Source organism: Camelina sativa, chromosome 2 (assembly GCF_030686135.1).
Source record: "Camelina sativa cultivar CO46 ecotype springtype chromosome 2, ASM3068613v1".
In the NCBI taxonomy this organism is placed as follows: Eukaryota; Viridiplantae; Streptophyta; class Magnoliopsida; order Brassicales; family Brassicaceae; genus Camelina; species Camelina sativa.
Genome location: NC_141881.1, coordinates 19859328 through 19875897, shown reverse-complemented (window position 1 = coordinate 19875897; position 16570 = coordinate 19859328). Strand labels below are relative to the sequence as shown.

Below are 16570 nucleotides of genomic sequence, written 5' to 3'. Positions count from 1 at the left end.
TTGGTCCGCCTAAACTAATATACAGCGTTTTAAACCTTGTATTGCTATCTAAACATACGCTTCTAAAAACTGTAACTTCTAAAAACATAATATAGCGTTTAAAAATTAACCAAACGCTATCGAATATATGCCGTTATGTTAACTATAGCAGAAATTAAATAAACGCTATCTTCATATGCTATCTTTACTACATTTTCTTGTAGTGTTTGAAATTCAATTTAACTTGTTTTGAAATACTTCCCGCAACATCGCGGGGTCCGAGTCCTAGTATATAAATGGGGGAGCCAGTTTATATAGTACACAAAAAAAGGAACAGATTTAGATTTATTGATGAATGGGGGAGCCAGTTTGGGCGAAATTGAAAATTAGAAATAGAGCTAAGAAAGATAAGTCCATAGAACTAAATTTGATGGCCCATGCATGTTGATCATCGAAAATCAGATTATTTTTCACGTTAGTACATAATATCATTATCATATTATCATGTTCGTGATTACTTTTATTCTGGAAAACTGAGAACAAAAATCGATATCACATTTATGTGAAAATGATAAGCGAATACAGCGGAGAGATAATAATAGATAAAGCACAATTAAGTGCTTATCATCATTACTTTAGAGTCAGTGCTGGAATGCAAAGGAGAGAAGTCAACGACAACTTCTGTGTCCTGTCTCGTACAGATCCAATCCATAACCATAGTTTCCAATTCCATGTGCTTCTTGACATTCACGCAACTTCAACTTATGACTTTTGCTAGTGTATATTTCTATTATAGATGCCGGATACCTGAAAATTATGAAGAAAATACGACAAATATATCGAAATAACGACTGAAAATAAATTCTACACAAAAGTCGAAATGGATATCTCTTTAGTTCTGAATTTGGCCCTATTGTGCAACTGTTGTGACTTATCTAGCGATCCGGTTTGGTCCACGGAAAATGATTTTCTCAAAATTCGAAATGCGAATTTCGCAAAATTAAGGATTTTATAGAAATGTTTTAAGGTTGTGGCTAAGAACAAGACTAAATAGTTCCTCGTCTAGGATACACAAAACGAGCCTTCACATCTCGATGATGAAGCTAATCACGTACGGGTGGAAACTGGCAAGCGGTTGATAAGGCGTAACATGACTTATATTGGACGCGCATATATATACTACTAGTATGTTAGAACCTTTTCGATATATAAAGATATTTTTTCGTGACGAAACAGTTGTTTACAAAAATCTTAGAAAAAAAAAAGATGAAACTTAAAATAAGCAAGAGAGCATGACGGGACATGTACGAGAAAGCTGGTGGTTGCGTGAGAGTGTGTGCATGGACATTCGAGGGATCACATGCATGGGTCATTTTTTCCCCTACGTATTAATTAGATAAGAAGAACATGCCATCTTTCTCGACAAAGTTGAATGTTCATAATAAATCAAAGATTATTTAGTTTTTCAAAATGCATATAGTAGACCGTAGAACTAAAAACAATATTCTGAAATTACTAAATTTACATTGGCAAAACGACAGAAATTTTTAGCAGCATAAGATTAGTTTTAAATAATGTCGCAATCCGATTCAATTCGATCAAGCAAGGTTATATACTTATATAGTTATATGTGATATACGTTACAAAATAATAAAGAAAAATAAAATAAAAAGTTGACACTAAACTAGGGTCTGGGTGATAACATAGAAAAAATGTTAACAGGTTTTGCATTTAATTGTGATTTGAATGTAATAGTTAATTATGTTTGTTGACGATATTAATAGCACGTGAAGTGAAGGATTTACAGCAGAAGTGCCAGGATCGGAGCCAGAGAAAGAAAATGATATGGCAACTAATTAGTCTAAGTGATAAAAAACAAAAGAAAAAAACTAAGTCTAAGCGTTTGCTTATGACTTTTTACTTTTGGATTCTATATTTTTTTGGACGTTCATAAATCAATGATAAATTCAAGTGACGGTCGATAATTAATCATTGTTGGATATATTTTAATTTTATTTCAAGAATCGAAGATCTTGTACGGCGTTTTTCTAGCTATAATCGCTGCAAATCATTTACTACCGGACCTGTCGGTAATAGAAGTTAGGAAAAGTTTAGTTGTTTAAGAACTAGTTTATTTTAGCCTATATTGCAAGTTTTTGAGTTAAACTAAGAAAAAGTAACAATTAGAAGAAGAAGAAAAAAAAAGAAAAAAAAAAAGTTACCAAATATCTCTAGATCTTCCAATGGAAAAATGCGTCAAGATTATACGAGTTTGAATTACATTTAAATCCATTTATATGCTTCATAAGTAATGACTTTGAATAGTTTTATTGCCACCGTTTAACTCTCTTTGACTCTTTGCACACACGAAAGTTACGCGTTACTAGCTAATCTTTTTTCCTCAGTGAACAAAACTGGTTTTGCTCTTGTTTTTCTACAAATTTAAATAATTAATTGTCAACAATATATACAATATGTCAATATGTCACATATATAAGGGGCATTTAGCATGAGAATATGAACCGTAAATTGTAATGGGAAGAGCCGAAACGTCTTAACTACCTAAAGAATAATTGTTTACAACTTATACTTTTAAGTTTTAACCCATAAACCATGAAAACGAAACTCTAATCTAATCACAAAATCCTAAAACCTAACGGCCTAACTCATATTATTGTATCAAGCACGTACGGTCAAAGTCATCATCCTCATTATGGCCCTCCAAGCAAAACCCATAGGTATTCTAAATCTATTATGTTTCTGTTTATTTTTAGTGTTTTTTTGTGTCATCCAGATATTATAATATACAAGATTTGAACTAAGGACTTTTATCGAAGAAATTTACCATAAAAGTACTTCCTCAAACCCCCCTACTATATATAATTATCTTTATACCAAAACGAAAGTGATCGGATCGTTCACGCAATAAAGCCGACATCACTCATGACCTCATAGTACATGAATTGTTTTGGTTAGAAAACATAATATAAACTTTGTTTGCTTGTTTTCCTTTAATGTTGATATCACCACTATATATAAATATATATATATATATATATATATATATATATATAAGTTAGATTGGAATCATGTTCTCACTCTCTACTCTGTACTCTTTTAACATTTTACTAATGTACTACATTCAATTCCACCTTCTCACACCACACCACATCAGTTAGCAAAAGAAGGAACATGATGAATATGGTCAAGCACAAATTCTCTTTTCTATTACTACATTCATTATTACTCTGCCTCCGTCCTCTCACCACCTTAGCCGACGGCAATTCTATTACGGCATTGACCCGTGGTGCGACCAAACTCCATACCCTTATCCATGCAAACGCTACTTCATAAAACACAGTGGTTTTCGACAGCCAACACAATTATCCGAGTTCCGAGTACTACTCGTGGAAGCAGCCATGGATCGGGCCGTATCCGCCCGGAACAAATTGGCTAATTCCAGCAATAACTGCACTGACTGCAAGAAACAAGCCGTCTTGTCAGATTGCCTTGACCTCTATGGAGACACTGTCATGCAACTAAACCGCACGCTCCAGGGCGTGTCTTCAAAAACCGGTGTTGGGAAACGGTGCACTGACTTCGACGCTCAAACGTGGCTGAGCACCGCGCTTACAAACACCGAGACTTGCCGACGCGGCTCCTCCGATCTCAACGTCACGGATTTCATAACACCCATCGTTTCAAACACTAAAATCTCCCACCTCATCAGCAACTGCTTAGCCATCAACGGAGCCCTCTTGACCGCCGGAAAAAACGAGAGCACCACCGGTACTGATTCGATGGGTTTTCCAACGTGGGTTTCCGGTAAAGAGAGGAGACTTCTCCAGTTGCAATCGGTGCGTGCCAACATCGTGGTGGCCAAAGATGGATCGGGACATTTCAAGACGATACAAGCGGCTATTGACTTGGCTGGACGGAGAAAGGTGACGTCCGGGAGGTTCGTTATATACGTGAAGAGAGGGATATATCAAGAAAACATAGACGTACGTCTCAATAACGATAACGTAATGTTGATCGGAGATGGAATGAGATACACCATTATCACCGGTGGTCGAAGTTTTAAAGGAGGTTACACCACTTACAGTTCCGCCACTGCCGGTAAATTTTAATTACTTCATTTTATATTATTTTGAAAAAAAAAATATCACTGAATAGTAATTAAATCATTCATTGGGACCTTCATCAATTAGTATCACTAATCTTTTTTTTAAGCATAGAAAGACGTAAATAAACGTTACAATTTAAAATTTGTATTTCACTTTTTTTTTCTGACTATGGAACGAATGCCTAAATTGCGTATGATCTAGGTATCGAGGGACTTCACTTCATAGCAAAAGGCATAGCGTTCCGGAACACGGCAGGGCCGGCAAAGGGACAGGCCGTGGCACTCCGGTCATCCTCGGACCTTTCAATCTTCTATAGATGCTCAATCGAAGGGTACCAAGACACATTGATGGTCCATTCGCAACGCCAGTTTTACCGCGAGTGCTACATCTACGGAACAGTCGATTTCATCTTTGGAAACGCAGCCGTCGTTCTTCAAAACTGTATTATCCTCCCTCGCCGACCACTCAAAGGTCAAGCCAATGTAATAACTGCGCAAGGTCGTTCTGATTTATTTCAGAACACAGGTATCTCTATCCATAACTCAATGATCCTACCGGCTTCTGATCTAAAACCAGTGGTCCGTAGCGTTAAGACATATATGGGACGTCCTTGGATGAAGTACTCGCGCACTGTAGTTCTTCGGACGTATATAGATACTGTTGTGAGTCCCGTAGGGTGGTCTACATGGACTAAAGGTTCGACATATGGTCTCGACACGCTGTTCTACGCGGAATATAAGAATATCGGACCGGCTTCATCCACGAGGTGGCGTGTCCGTTGGAAAGGGTTTCATGTGTTGAGTAAAGCTTCCGATGCATCTGCTTTTACTGTCGGAAAATTCATCGCTGGTACTGCATGGCTGCCACGCACTGGCATACCCTTCACTTCCGGACTCTAAAGGCCGTCTTTGGTTTTTCATGCTTTTGTTTACAATGATGTAATATTTTGTAATTCTAAACATAATTCATTATGAAAATGTATTAATCTTTAGCTTTAAGCATAATGAATTCAGTATAAGACCTTGCGGAAACAAAGATTGAAACGGGTATATTAGAAGCATGTTCTATTTAACTTAAGCAAGATCTTGTTGTATATATGATTGTCTATAATTATGAGTGGTTTATAATAGAAGATTTAAGGACGTTTGCGCGTAATTAATGGACTCGTTTAAACTATGTGTGCGCTTCTGTTTTTTTGTTTTTACAGATTAATTGCGTGAGTAAGTGTGCATGGAACACTCAAGGGATCACATGGGTCATTATATTTTATTCTTTCGAAGTATTTAATTAGAGAACACGAACATGCCATCTTTCTCGACAAGTTGAACGTTCATAGCCATTAAATTATATAATGATTCGAAATGTGTTTTATAGCAATTCTATACTGAAAATACTCAACTTATGTTTTCAATACATAAAAATAAAATAAAAAACATATTTAATCAGATCTGTGATATTTTACGTAAAGAGAATTGTCAACTTATAATGAAAACACTAAAACAACAAAACCTTACCGAAAAAAAAAACACTAAAACAACAAATTAAACGATCCAGTCTTGCTGATGGTTAAAAAATGTTGACAGGTTTTGCATTCAATGTAGATTTGAGTGTGCATGATAGTTAATTATGTTGGTTGACAATATAAGTAGCATGTGAAATGAAGGATTCACATCAGCAGAGAAGAAAAAGGATATAAGCAAGTAAGCTAAGCAACTAAGCTTTTTTTTTTATGACTTTTACATCTTGGATTCTAGACAGATAGGATGTTAATAATCATATTTAATACATAGTTAGGATGTTAATACTCATATTTAATACCTTCAAGTGACGATTTTTAATTGTTGTCGGATTTTAAAAATTTTAGTTTTAGTATTCAAGATCTCGTACGGCGTTCTTCTAGGAAAAGTAGAATTGTTTAAGAATTTCTTGTTGCTTACTGATTTTTCAATAACCTTTTTAGTCAAATTACGAAGACGTAATAATTCTAAAAAAAAAAAAGGTTGTGTGACATCTTTGTAATTGTTTAATTAATCAAACTTTTATCTACTATACTAACAAAATTTTATCAACTATTACAAAAGTTAGGACTTTGAAAACTAGTTATTGTTGCTTTTATAACTAGTACCAGATGTCAAATAATGAGAAAATTCTTACTTTTATCGTTCCTTTTTATCAAGCGTTTTGAAACATCGTGTAAGAAACATAGCAATACATAGAGGGCCATTATAATAGATAAGTAAAAGAGAACTAAACACGTAATTATAAAGCTTTTTGATCATATCATCAGTTGTTCATAACATGCACGATTTTAACTCCAATTTACATCAGGACTTTTTTTTTAACAAGCCAATATTACAAAAAGCAAATTTTTTTGGTTAAAGTGTATGAGTATATCCTGAAAAACCCCTAAAACAATACCTTTATTACTAAAATTAAGTGATAGTATCGTTCACGCAATAAGAAGACAGCAGCCATCGAGCTAGCAAAGGTAGATCTCATTCATAACCTCTCACAATATAAATTTTGTTTGCTTGTTTCGCTTTAAATGTCAATACCACCACAATATATAATTATAGATTTAAGATATAGATTGGAGTCATGTTCCCACTCTCTAGTCTCTAGCCCTTGAATTACATTCAATTCCACCCTCTCTCACAGTACCAAAACCACATCAAGATGATGTTGCTAAAATTCTCTTTTCTATCTCTACATTTACTATTACTATCACTACTCTGCCTCCGTCCTCTCACCACCTTAGCCGACGGCAATTCCACAACCGGTCAAGGTATTGACCGGTGGTGCGGCAAAACTCCATACCCGGATCCATGCAAATGCTACTTCAAGAACCACAATGGTTTTCGACAGCCGACACAACTATCCGAGTTCCGAGTAATGCTGGTGGAAGCAGCCATGGATCGGGCCGTATCAGCTAGGGACGAGTTGACTAATTCCGGTCGGAACTGCACAGATTGCAAGAAACAAGCCGTTTTGACAGACTGCATTGACCTCTATGGAGACACGATCATGCAGCTAAACCGGACGCTGCAAGGCGTTTCTCCAAAAGCCACAGAACGTTGCACCGACTTCGACGCTCAAACATGGCTGAGTACCGCACTTACCAACATAGAGACTTGCCGACGCGGCTCATCCGATTTCAACGTCTCAGATTTCATCACACCCATCGTTTCAAACACCAAAATCTCCAACCTCATCAGCAACTGCTTAGCCGTCAACGGAGCCCTCTTGCCCGCCGTGAACAACGGAACCACCACCGCATATTTTCCGACGTGGGTTTCCGGTAAAGATAGAAGACTTCTGCGAACCGTTCGAGCCAACATCGTGGTGGCCAAAGACGGATCGGGACAGTTCAATACGGTCCAAGCGGCTATTGACGTGGCCGGACGAAGAAGGTCAATGTCAAAGAGGTTCGTTATATACGTGAAAAGAGGGATATATCAAGAAAACATAAACGTACGTCTAAATAATGATAACATAATGTTGGTCGGAGATGGAATGAGATCCACCATTATCACCGGTGGTCGAAGTGTCCAAGGAGGTTACACCACTTACAACTCCGCTACTGCCGGTAAATAATTTAATCATACTCATTAATTTCTAATTAGTAGATTGGATCTAACAAGTTTCTATGTCATTTAATGAAAAAATAAATCGAATATTCCGTAGTACGACTTGAGTTTTCCAATCGATAAGATTCATGGCGGAGACGTCCAAATTAAATCATACATAGGGATCGTAATCAGTTATCAACTTGTCATCATTACATAAAAAGTTAAAATATATCTATATAATAAACAAACGTAACCGTTGTTTTTTTTTTTTCCCGCAAAATGTGTAAGCGTTACCATTTAAAAGATTCTATGTCATTTTTTCTCTCATTGTGAAACAGTTGTCTTACATTGCGTGTGATCCAGGTATTGAGGGACTTCACTTCATTGCCAAAGGCATAGCGTTTCGGAATACAGCTGGTCCAGCCAAGGGACAGGCCGTGGCACTTCGGTCATCATCGGACCTCTCAATCTTCTACAAATGCTCGATTGAAGGATACCAAGACACACTGATGGTCCATTCGCAACGCCAGTTTTACCGCGAGTGCTACATCTACGGAACAGTAGATTTCATATTCGGAAATGCAGCTGCCGTTTTCCAAAATTGTCTCATCCTCCCTCGCCGGCCACTCAAAGGTCAAGCCAATGTAATAACCGCACAAGGTCGTGCTGATCCGTTTCAGAACACAGGGATCTCCATCCATAACTCACAAATCATACCGGCTCCTGATCTAAAACCGGTGATCAGTACCGTTAAGACTTATATGGGCCGGCCTTGGATGAAGTACTCACGCACCGTAGTTCTTCAGACGTATATAGATACTGTTGTGAGTCCGGTCGGGTGGTCTCCGTGGATTGAAGGTTCGGTGTTTGGTCTTGACACTCTGTTCTACGCAGAGTATAAGAATACCGGACCAGCTTCATCCACAAGGTGGCGTGTCCGTTGGAAAGGGTTTCATGTGTTGGGTAGAGCTTCCGATGCATCTGCTTTCACTGTTGGGAAATTCATCGCGGGGGCTGCGTGGCTCCCACGCACGGGAATACCCTTCACTTCTGGACTCTAGAGGCTGACTTTGGTTTATCCGTACTTAAAATTACAATAAATAAATTTTAAACTTTTGAATATAAGTCAGTACGCATATCATGAAACTTAAGTCAGTAGCTATAGATGGAGAACCGAGATTTCAGTTCAAGACACTGCGAAAACGAGTATACAAATCATGTCCTGTTTTATTTTCATTTGACATTCAGGAATGGAACATGACGGATCACAATGAGATTCTCGTCCTGTCCCGTCCCAAAATGTGATCCTAATGATTGTCCCAATCAAAAGTACCATTGCTTATCTCTGATATTAAGGACACGAGAGGATAATGAAAGATATTAATGTAGAAATCCACAAAAGAGAGCTTTAGATACAGTTGCAAACGAGTTGAACAAGGATCATGATTAAAGTCAAAATAACCTATATAACTACGAAGAACAAAGCCTTAGACACAAACGCATCTGAGTACCTAGAAATCAATAAAATGAGAGAAACACAAGGAATTCAACAGTTGGATATATTCTCCATCTACATCCCTAACCAATGGGAGATCAGAATACCAGAAAAGAGTAGATTCGTAAATGATGCAACGGAATCAGCAAAAGGACCAAAACGAGGCAAGAAAAACAATCATCATGCTGAAAATTAGTTTCAACGGTCCATTTGGTATTGATTTTCCAGCAGAGCTGTGATGTTGTTCCCTGCAGGAAATTAACAAAGCAGAGTTACTTAGTTTTTTTTTTCATAATCTGAAGGTTAAACTAGAGAAGGAGAGAGTGAAGTTTCTGATCCTTACTTTTGCAAGTTCTGAAGAGCACCACAGTACAGAACATTTGGAGGCGGATCCATTTCCGTACTTCCGTTCTCCTCGGGGTTTACAATTCGTATGTATGTTTCTTGGCCAAGATACCATCTGTCAAGATTCTCAACTCGGATATTCCAAACTCCGACATTATCGAGGGAAACAAGTACAGCAGTCCATGCCCCTGGATAAACCTGAAGCAAACATTTTTTTTAAAAACTCCAATTAAGTAAACCTGCTGACCAATATTATAATAACTACAGTTGGTGAACAAATACAGATTGCAAATGAGAAACAACCTCAACCGTGCTTCGTGATATTGCATCCCAGTTGTTATATGAACCTTTCCTGTCTTCTGACCATATACCAAAGTCCATCCTGGAATACCAAATTTTGAAAATCCACGTTATAGCAGTAAAACTGATCGAAAATATAATAAATGTACCGAGGAGTGGCATGATTTACTTACCCAACCACGTAAAACGAATATCCGTCCATATGAAAGCTCTGGATTTTGGTGTCATTGTTCTGGAAGATAACTTGTATAAAGCCCTTGTATGTAGCGTTGATGATAGAATTGTCTAGTCGTGGATGCCTATCATCAAGTGGTCTGTCTGGGAAATCTAACTTATAATCTCCTTTCACTTTATGGTGATCTGCAAGCCTCATCGGGGTGCTTGGATTGACAAATGAAATACCATTAAGCGTTGCACGAAGTTTCCCATTGATTACTGTTGGAGGCAAACTCCTCAAGATGTATGTGCTTGTGATATTTATCTGTCCGTAGTGAAATGATCCTTGCGGATTTGGACGAGCTCCAGCTGCAGATACGTTTTGCCTGCAAATGAAAAGAATTAGGATTATATTTACATGGCTACAGGCTGAATTCAAACATTCACTTGCTTGAAGAGTTTTCTGGACATACTTTATGGCTCTTGGTTGGTTCATTGCGGACCAAGGGTGATAAACGTCAGTTGCTGGAACTGGCAAAGGACCAGAAGCAGGTCCTTTGGAATTGGAATAATGGAGAATGCCAACACCTGTGACTCTTTGCCACACTGTTTCATTAACAAATCTAGCACTCGCCACAATGTAGTAGTCGCTTGTAGCGTTTTGGTCCATGGTGACCAAGAAAGAGTAAGACTGTCCCACATGAACATCGAAATCTGTGAAGTTCATTTGGGAGGTGTAGCGACCTTCGGTTTCAATCAAAAGCAATTTGTGGTTCTGAATCCTGAAGTTCAAGCTTGTCGAGATACCAACATTGTGAACGCGGATCCTGTATGTTTTCCCTGCAAAATGTAACTCGAATGAAGTAAGAGGAAATAAATCTAAAAGCCAACTTTGATTTGCAATACAATGACAGAACAAAGAGCCGAAACTGGAGATCCAGTACTGCACACAACTCCTCAACCAAAATTCGATTAAGAAGCAAACTGGAACAGAATGGAAGCAAAGTAACAATACAACGCTCAAAATGTTACCTGGATTAACATTAATGGTTTCATGTTCAATTCCATCAGGGACACTGCTATTGTACTTGAAAGGACCCTTCCCATTGATGAGAACTCCATCCGGCATCCCAAGTTCTTTACCAGAGTCAAGTATACTCCTTAATGCCTAAAAGAAAACAGAGTTTCACAGATATAAACACACTGAAACTTATAATCAAAAGGAAAAAAAACACCAACAGACCCCAGTACTACACACTTACAGTATGGTTCTGAGTATACCAATCACCAATAATAAAGATGATTTCTCCATCAGGCTTAGGGAAAGGAATGGGAACAAGGTCACGGTTGTTGACTATGATAGCACCAAAACCCCCGGAAGCTCTCTGAAAGTTAAGTGAAGGAGAGTAGAAATAACTTCCAATCTGATCTTTCAACTGAAAATCATAAGTGTAGTTCCATTTAGGAGGAATTGGACAGTTTGTGCCAAGAACACCGTCTTGCCACGAGTCACGCCGCATCTGAACACCAGGCCTAACCCAAAAAAATTTCAAAGAAAATGTCAGGAAAATCATCACACATAAAGCAGAGGCTCATCCAAATGAAAAAAAAAGTGCCAAAGAGTAATGTTTTAAAAAGGATCATCACCAAGTGAGTAAAAGAGGCTCATCCAAATGATTGATTACGTTAACATCAACATTGTAGTTTGTAGTAGCATTTATCACCGGACCTGGAAATTTCCCATTGACGGCTATAACCTACAAACGAACAATACAATTCCATCAGATAGATCATTTGCAAAACTCCAAATCCCAAATCAACATGTAAAGATAAAAACAGTTCGTCTCCTTTGATGAAACAACAAGGTAAACGTCAAAATCAAATTAGGTGATGAAACGAAGAAGCAGATCATCATCACTCGCTTAAAGAAAAAACCCCAGTAGTAACCAACCAACCACCTCCGACGAACGAACCGTAATGTTTAGATCTCCAGAGCAAACAGGTACGATATGAGTTTTTAGCAAAATCAACTAGATTTAACGCCTAAGATGATCTGATTACATCAACTTAAACCTCAATTTCACATGGAAAAGCCAAAAAAAAAAGAAAAAAAAGAGAGGGTTTAGGGCGAAAGGAGACCTGTTGAGGAACACCGAGAGGAGAAGCGGTGATGTACGACAGAGTGAAATCGTAAGAGACGTAAGGATCACCGGCGATGGAGAAGCCAAAGAGAAGAGTCAAGCAGACGAAAACCAAAAACCGCGAGACAAAATCAGTAGCCGCCATTTGTGTAAAAATCTAGGTTTCTTCCGTCGATTATGAGTCTTCGGTTACAGAAACGACATTTACCTGAGAAACAAACAAAAAAAAAATCGAAGACGAAGAAGCAAAAAGGAGGAAGATGAAGAGTGTGTAAAGTATGTATGTGTGGGTTTTTGAAACTGCTCTGACAAAGAGAGAAGAGGTTGAAGAACAAAAATACTACTAATAATTAATGTCACAATGACAATGACAAACCAATAAAAAAAAAAAGAGAGGAATTTTGTTGATGATACTAATCCCTAAACGCGTATTAATTAATTTACGGTTTACTGAATTAACCGGTTTGTAAAACGGTTAAACAAATGTGTGTGAATTAGAAGATACTTACTCGATTACCAAAAGGATCCTTCATTTGATTTTTTTTTTTTTTTACTTTCTAATTTCGATTGATTACCTACCATTAACGATGTGTAAATTGTGATTAGTTGAGGAAACTTCCATAAAAGATTTGATTTTTGTTCGTGTTTTTGTGGTAGAAAATAATTGTGTGCTATGATTGTGTTTTGCGACATTTTGGGTTATAAATGTTTGTAGATTGCACTCACTAATACAAAATTTCAAATCTATAGAGATACTCTTCTTTTTATAAATGTTTGTCGACAAAAATATACGTTTTGGGATTGTGAGAGAGAGGATCCTACCTACGATGCTAAAAGTCACGATACACCCAAACTAAAATATATTCCTGTAGATAGATACATGTATTTTATAGTATGTGTATACATATTCTAATATACTTTGTGTTTTAAATATTATGCAAATTGTTATTAAGGAAAGGAAAAAATTCTAACAACTAATATGTTCCAAAGCATAATTTGATGAAAAATATTTTCATGATTTTAGCGAATTAGCGATGCACAAAAATAGTTTCCTATTAAGTAATGTTGGCCACATCCCACATGCTATTTATTTGCTCTGTAATTTCCAACCAAGACTACTTTTTTTATGGTAGTATATCTAAAAAGGCCTGTAACGTATATATATGGGATTTTAACGATTTTAGAAATTTATTCCTTAATAGAATACTTTCCTTAAGTTATATTACTACTAAAATAACCTGAAATTAATACACATCACATAAATATTTGTCTCAATCTACTAGTAATATTTTACGTCAAATAATTAATTACAACAAAAGGATTTACACAAAATGAGAGAAAATTCATGAAAATCAAGTTTTCAAATTACTCCATTTTGTTTTTGTTTCTTTGTTCTTTCGTTACATTCTTTCGTTACATTTGATCTGATCTTTCTAATTTCTAACGTACCATATTTTCACTACGTCGCCGTTGGGTTGGGCCTACTGGCCTAGTATCGATCATGGGGACAATCTTTGCTAAAAAAAAATTCCCTAAAAGTGACAGAGGAAAAAAGGTGGACTCAGCCACTCTAGTAACTTTGTAAGCAACTGCAAAACCAAATCGTGCATAAAGACACACTTAGAAAAAGTTCAATACAAAAAAAAAAGAAAAGCAAAACATATAAGTCAAGGGTACAATTTTGCCTCGTCCCATAATGTTTGTCCACGAGCTTTTATTTTAATATGCATACAAATGACATAAAGATGATTATGACGAGAGATTCAAATTAAGTCAGGGACTTCTCAGTAAAGAACCGAGCATGAACCCTTTTCTCTAAAATCCCCAAGGCCTCGGAAGATTTGATGCAAATGGGTGTCTTGTACTGAGTCGAAGAAGCGCCTTGGTTGATGAAAAACTCCATGACAGCATCAAAAGATCCTTGTTGCACCACCCTTATCTCGAGAGCTCCAATTGATCCTTCTCTACTCCTATAGTCTCTATAATAACTGTTCAGTGATTCTTCCACCACATAACAACATTCTGCTAAAACCTTGTTATCAAGTTCAGCAATGTCGTCGTTGTTGTTGTATTTGGCTTTGAGTTCCCAGTAAAGAACATAGTGACCTGGACTGGTAGAAATATCCGCATAGCTTGTGAAGTCCATTAGCATCAAATTTGATGATTCAAGAACCATTTTTGCATGCGTCACCCCATTTAAAAGGTCCTCATCTGTTGTTGTCTCCATATTAACACTTAGAGTCAAGTTTCCTCTACGCACAAATCTAAATTGAGGTGCACTATTGTAAAATCCAGTCACCTGTATAATATCACCCATCTTATATCTGTGTAGGCCTAGCAAAAACAAAAAAGAAAAATATCAATCGATTAGAAGAGAATATATATATACACATTTTTCGTAATTAAAGAAAAGGTTTATTAACTCACCGGAATGATTTGTGACCAAAGGCTCGTAATAGCACCCTAACTTGACATCCACAAGATCAACAATTTCGACTTTGTCACCCGCGTCAACAAGTAGGAACTCAAAATATGAAAAGTTGGGCAGAAATGTGTATGACACATCTTCAGGTTTGCAAAGAGGATTCATATTAATCCCAAACATAGTTTCCGAAGATACGTAACTCGACGAAATCAATGGCAACTTGTTAGAGTAAAACTCTACTGTTGGGATGTGTTGAGCCATTTGACCAGTTGCAATGCTTTCAATGAATTTGGTTTTAGGCCAAAGTCTTGGGATTATACCTTCCCATGATTTCTTGGTGCACTCGTTTTCTATGAGATCAGCCAATTCAGGATTAGGCTCTCCAAGGATCTTTGAAACACATTCCCTACAGCTAATATCAGTGATCCACTCGCTAAGATGACCAGAACGGATGTTAGTGCAAATTTCTTTCCAAAACTTCTCAAGAAAAATGATTGCTCGGATCAAAACAGAAACAAAGGCGGCACCAACCTTCACAACCTCATTTCTTTGAACAATGCCACATAGAAGATGACAGTACAAAGTCTGATTGGTGTCTGGACACAATATGACTTCGTCAGGGCTAGTGAATGACCAATTCCAACATGGTGATCGGTTCTTGAAATAATCACTCTTGAAGAAGCTTGTTGTCGCAGCTGCTGATAGCAGACCAGAAGGAGTTGTGTTCTCTGGTGTACAAAAGTTAAACACCATCCCCTTTCCATGCTCAAGACCATCTATATGCCTATGAAACCAAAAGAGAGACTTCCATCATTGATTTACAAATATATAAAAAACTGTCTTATATTTTTTAAAACACCAATTGTGCTATCATTATTACTTGCTTATAACGAGCGAGCGGTAATAATAGATGAATTTGAGGTTTTCCAAGTACTTGTTGTTACGAGGAAACATCTTCCGTTTTACTCCGGACGTTCCGGAACTACATTAAAAAAAAACATTTGAGTCTTGAGTATCAGACATCACTCACATTGATCAAATAATAACCACTGATAATATAAAAGCCAAGAAATATAAATTATGAACCTTAGAAGGAATCCTGTGATGGGTTTGCCAGAAACTATATCAGAGGACTCTCCATTCGCGACACGGTCGATAAAAGGCCTCACATCCTCGTAGGACACCACGGGAACGTTCTTCTTGAAAAGCTCTTTATCAGAGCTCCCATGGAGAAAACGCCGAAGATACTCGGTGTTAGCATTAAAAGTGAGTATCTCCTCCAATACATTGTTTTGTATTTGCTTCACATTGGACGTCAATTCCTCCAATATCTTCTCGTCTGATCCCTCAATGAAATCAGAGCATAAACTCATATTTGGCTGTCTTTTAGTTCACCTGAAGACAAGATTTGAACTCTTGGCTCTTTAAATAGAGATAATGGGGTCATACCATAGACATCGACATATTGCTAATTTATATCCACGAGTTCATGACTATTATTATCTATTAGCTATTTGTTTTTCTTTTCTTTTTGTTTCCAATAGTATAAAATAAAACAATTTACGTCTTTCAAGTTCAACATATAAGTTTTAACAATGGCCATATATGTCTATAATATACGAGACACTCATACGAAGAATACATAGATTATATATACATCACATTCTCAATTTCCAGGTTTTATAGTTAAAAATAATACAGTAACTTACAGGGGCAAATTGTGTGGAGGCTTTATAGCAAAAACTCATGTAAATTTTCGAAACATTCAATTTGTGTCCACATCCAAGAGACGACAACAAAAAAAGGAAAATTTTTTAACCCATGATAACAAAAAAAATGTTAAAACTAACTATTGATAATCAACAATAACCTCACTACCGTCACCGATACCAAAATTTCTAATTTCTTGGGGCATATTTTCAGATATTTCTACCCATTTAATTTTTCATACGTTCAAGCAAATTGTTACACATATAATTGGTTGGTTGCTTTTGTTTATAATTTCACTGGTTCTATATTATCTTTAGAGATAA

The 16570-nt window shown here is 36.9% G+C and overlaps 3 protein-coding genes and 1 pseudogene across 4 annotated transcripts; 2 read left to right on the top strand and 2 right to left on the bottom strand.

Annotated features, from left to right (window-relative positions):
• Nucleotides 1–3074: 3074 nt before the first annotated feature.
• On the top strand, nucleotides 3075–5141 carry LOC104726251 (putative pectinesterase/pectinesterase inhibitor 60; annotated as a pseudogene). Its single transcript, XR_015580805.1, has 2 exons — nucleotides 3075–4098; nucleotides 4308–5141. The product of XR_015580805.1 is annotated as a putative pectinesterase/pectinesterase inhibitor 60 (transcript).
• A 1258-nt stretch (nucleotides 5142–6399) lies between these two features.
• LOC104726236 (putative pectinesterase/pectinesterase inhibitor 59) lies at nucleotides 6400–8797 on the top strand. Its single transcript, XM_010445059.3, has 2 exons — nucleotides 6400–7692; nucleotides 8039–8797. The coding sequence occupies exons 1-2, from the start codon at nucleotides 6783–6785 to the stop codon at nucleotides 8734–8736; spliced, it is 1608 nt and encodes a 535-aa protein (XP_010443361.1). The 5' UTR covers nucleotides 6400–6782; the 3' UTR covers nucleotides 8737–8797.
• Nucleotides 8798–9043: 246 nt separating this feature from the next.
• LOC104726226 (monocopper oxidase-like protein SKS2) lies at nucleotides 9044–12518 on the bottom strand. The gene is made up of 9 exons (XM_087486193.1): nucleotides 12111–12518; nucleotides 11619–11728; nucleotides 11234–11504; nucleotides 11004–11139; nucleotides 10445–10811; nucleotides 9989–10357; nucleotides 9819–9897; nucleotides 9514–9713; nucleotides 9044–9418 (listed from the first exon to the last, which is right to left on the bottom strand). Exons 1-9 carry the CDS (start codon nucleotides 12255–12257, stop codon nucleotides 9313–9315), a joined length of 1785 nt encoding a protein of 594 aa, XP_087342319.1. The 5' UTR covers nucleotides 12258–12518; the 3' UTR covers nucleotides 9044–9312.
• Nucleotides 12519–13702: 1184 nt separating this feature from the next.
• On the bottom strand, nucleotides 13703–16121 carry LOC104726219 (4-substituted benzoates-glutamate ligase GH3.12-like). The gene is made up of 4 exons (XM_010445028.3): nucleotides 15624–16121; nucleotides 15418–15519; nucleotides 14540–15321; nucleotides 13703–14446 (listed from the first exon to the last, which is right to left on the bottom strand). The coding sequence occupies exons 1-4, from the start codon at nucleotides 15908–15910 to the stop codon at nucleotides 13881–13883; spliced, it is 1737 nt and encodes a 578-aa protein (XP_010443330.1). The 5' UTR covers nucleotides 15911–16121; the 3' UTR covers nucleotides 13703–13880.
• Nucleotides 16122–16570: the final 449 nt, after the last annotated feature.

Coding starts and splice junctions, on each gene's coding strand:
- LOC104726226 (XM_087486193.1), bottom strand. CDS start 12,257: ATGGCGGCTACTGATTTTGTCTCGCGGTTTTTGGTTTTCGTCTGCTTG. Junction 10,812..11,003: donor AACCATTAATGTTAATCCAG/GTAACATTTTGA, acceptor TACATTTTGCAG/GGAAAACATACAGGATCCGC. Junction 9,714..9,818: donor TATCACGAAGCACGGTTGAG/GTTGTTTCTCAT, acceptor TGTTTGCTTCAG/GTTTATCCAGGGGCATGGAC.
- LOC104726236 (XM_010445059.3), top strand. CDS start 6,783: ATGATGTTGCTAAAATTCTCTTTTCTATCTCTACATTTACTATTACTA. Junction 7,693..8,038: donor TTACAACTCCGCTACTGCCG/GTAAATAATTTA, acceptor CGTGTGATCCAG/GTATTGAGGGACTTCACTTC.
- LOC104726219 (XM_010445028.3), bottom strand. CDS start 15,910: ATGAGTTTATGCTCTGATTTCATTGAGGGATCAGACGAGAAGATATTG. Junction 15,520..15,623: donor ATCACAGGATTCCTTCTAAG/GTTCATAATTTA, acceptor TTTTTAATGTAG/TTCCGGAACGTCCGGAGTAA. Junction 14,447..14,539: donor TTTGGTCACAAATCATTCCG/GTGAGTTAATAA, acceptor TGTTTTTGCTAG/GCCTACACAGATATAAGATG.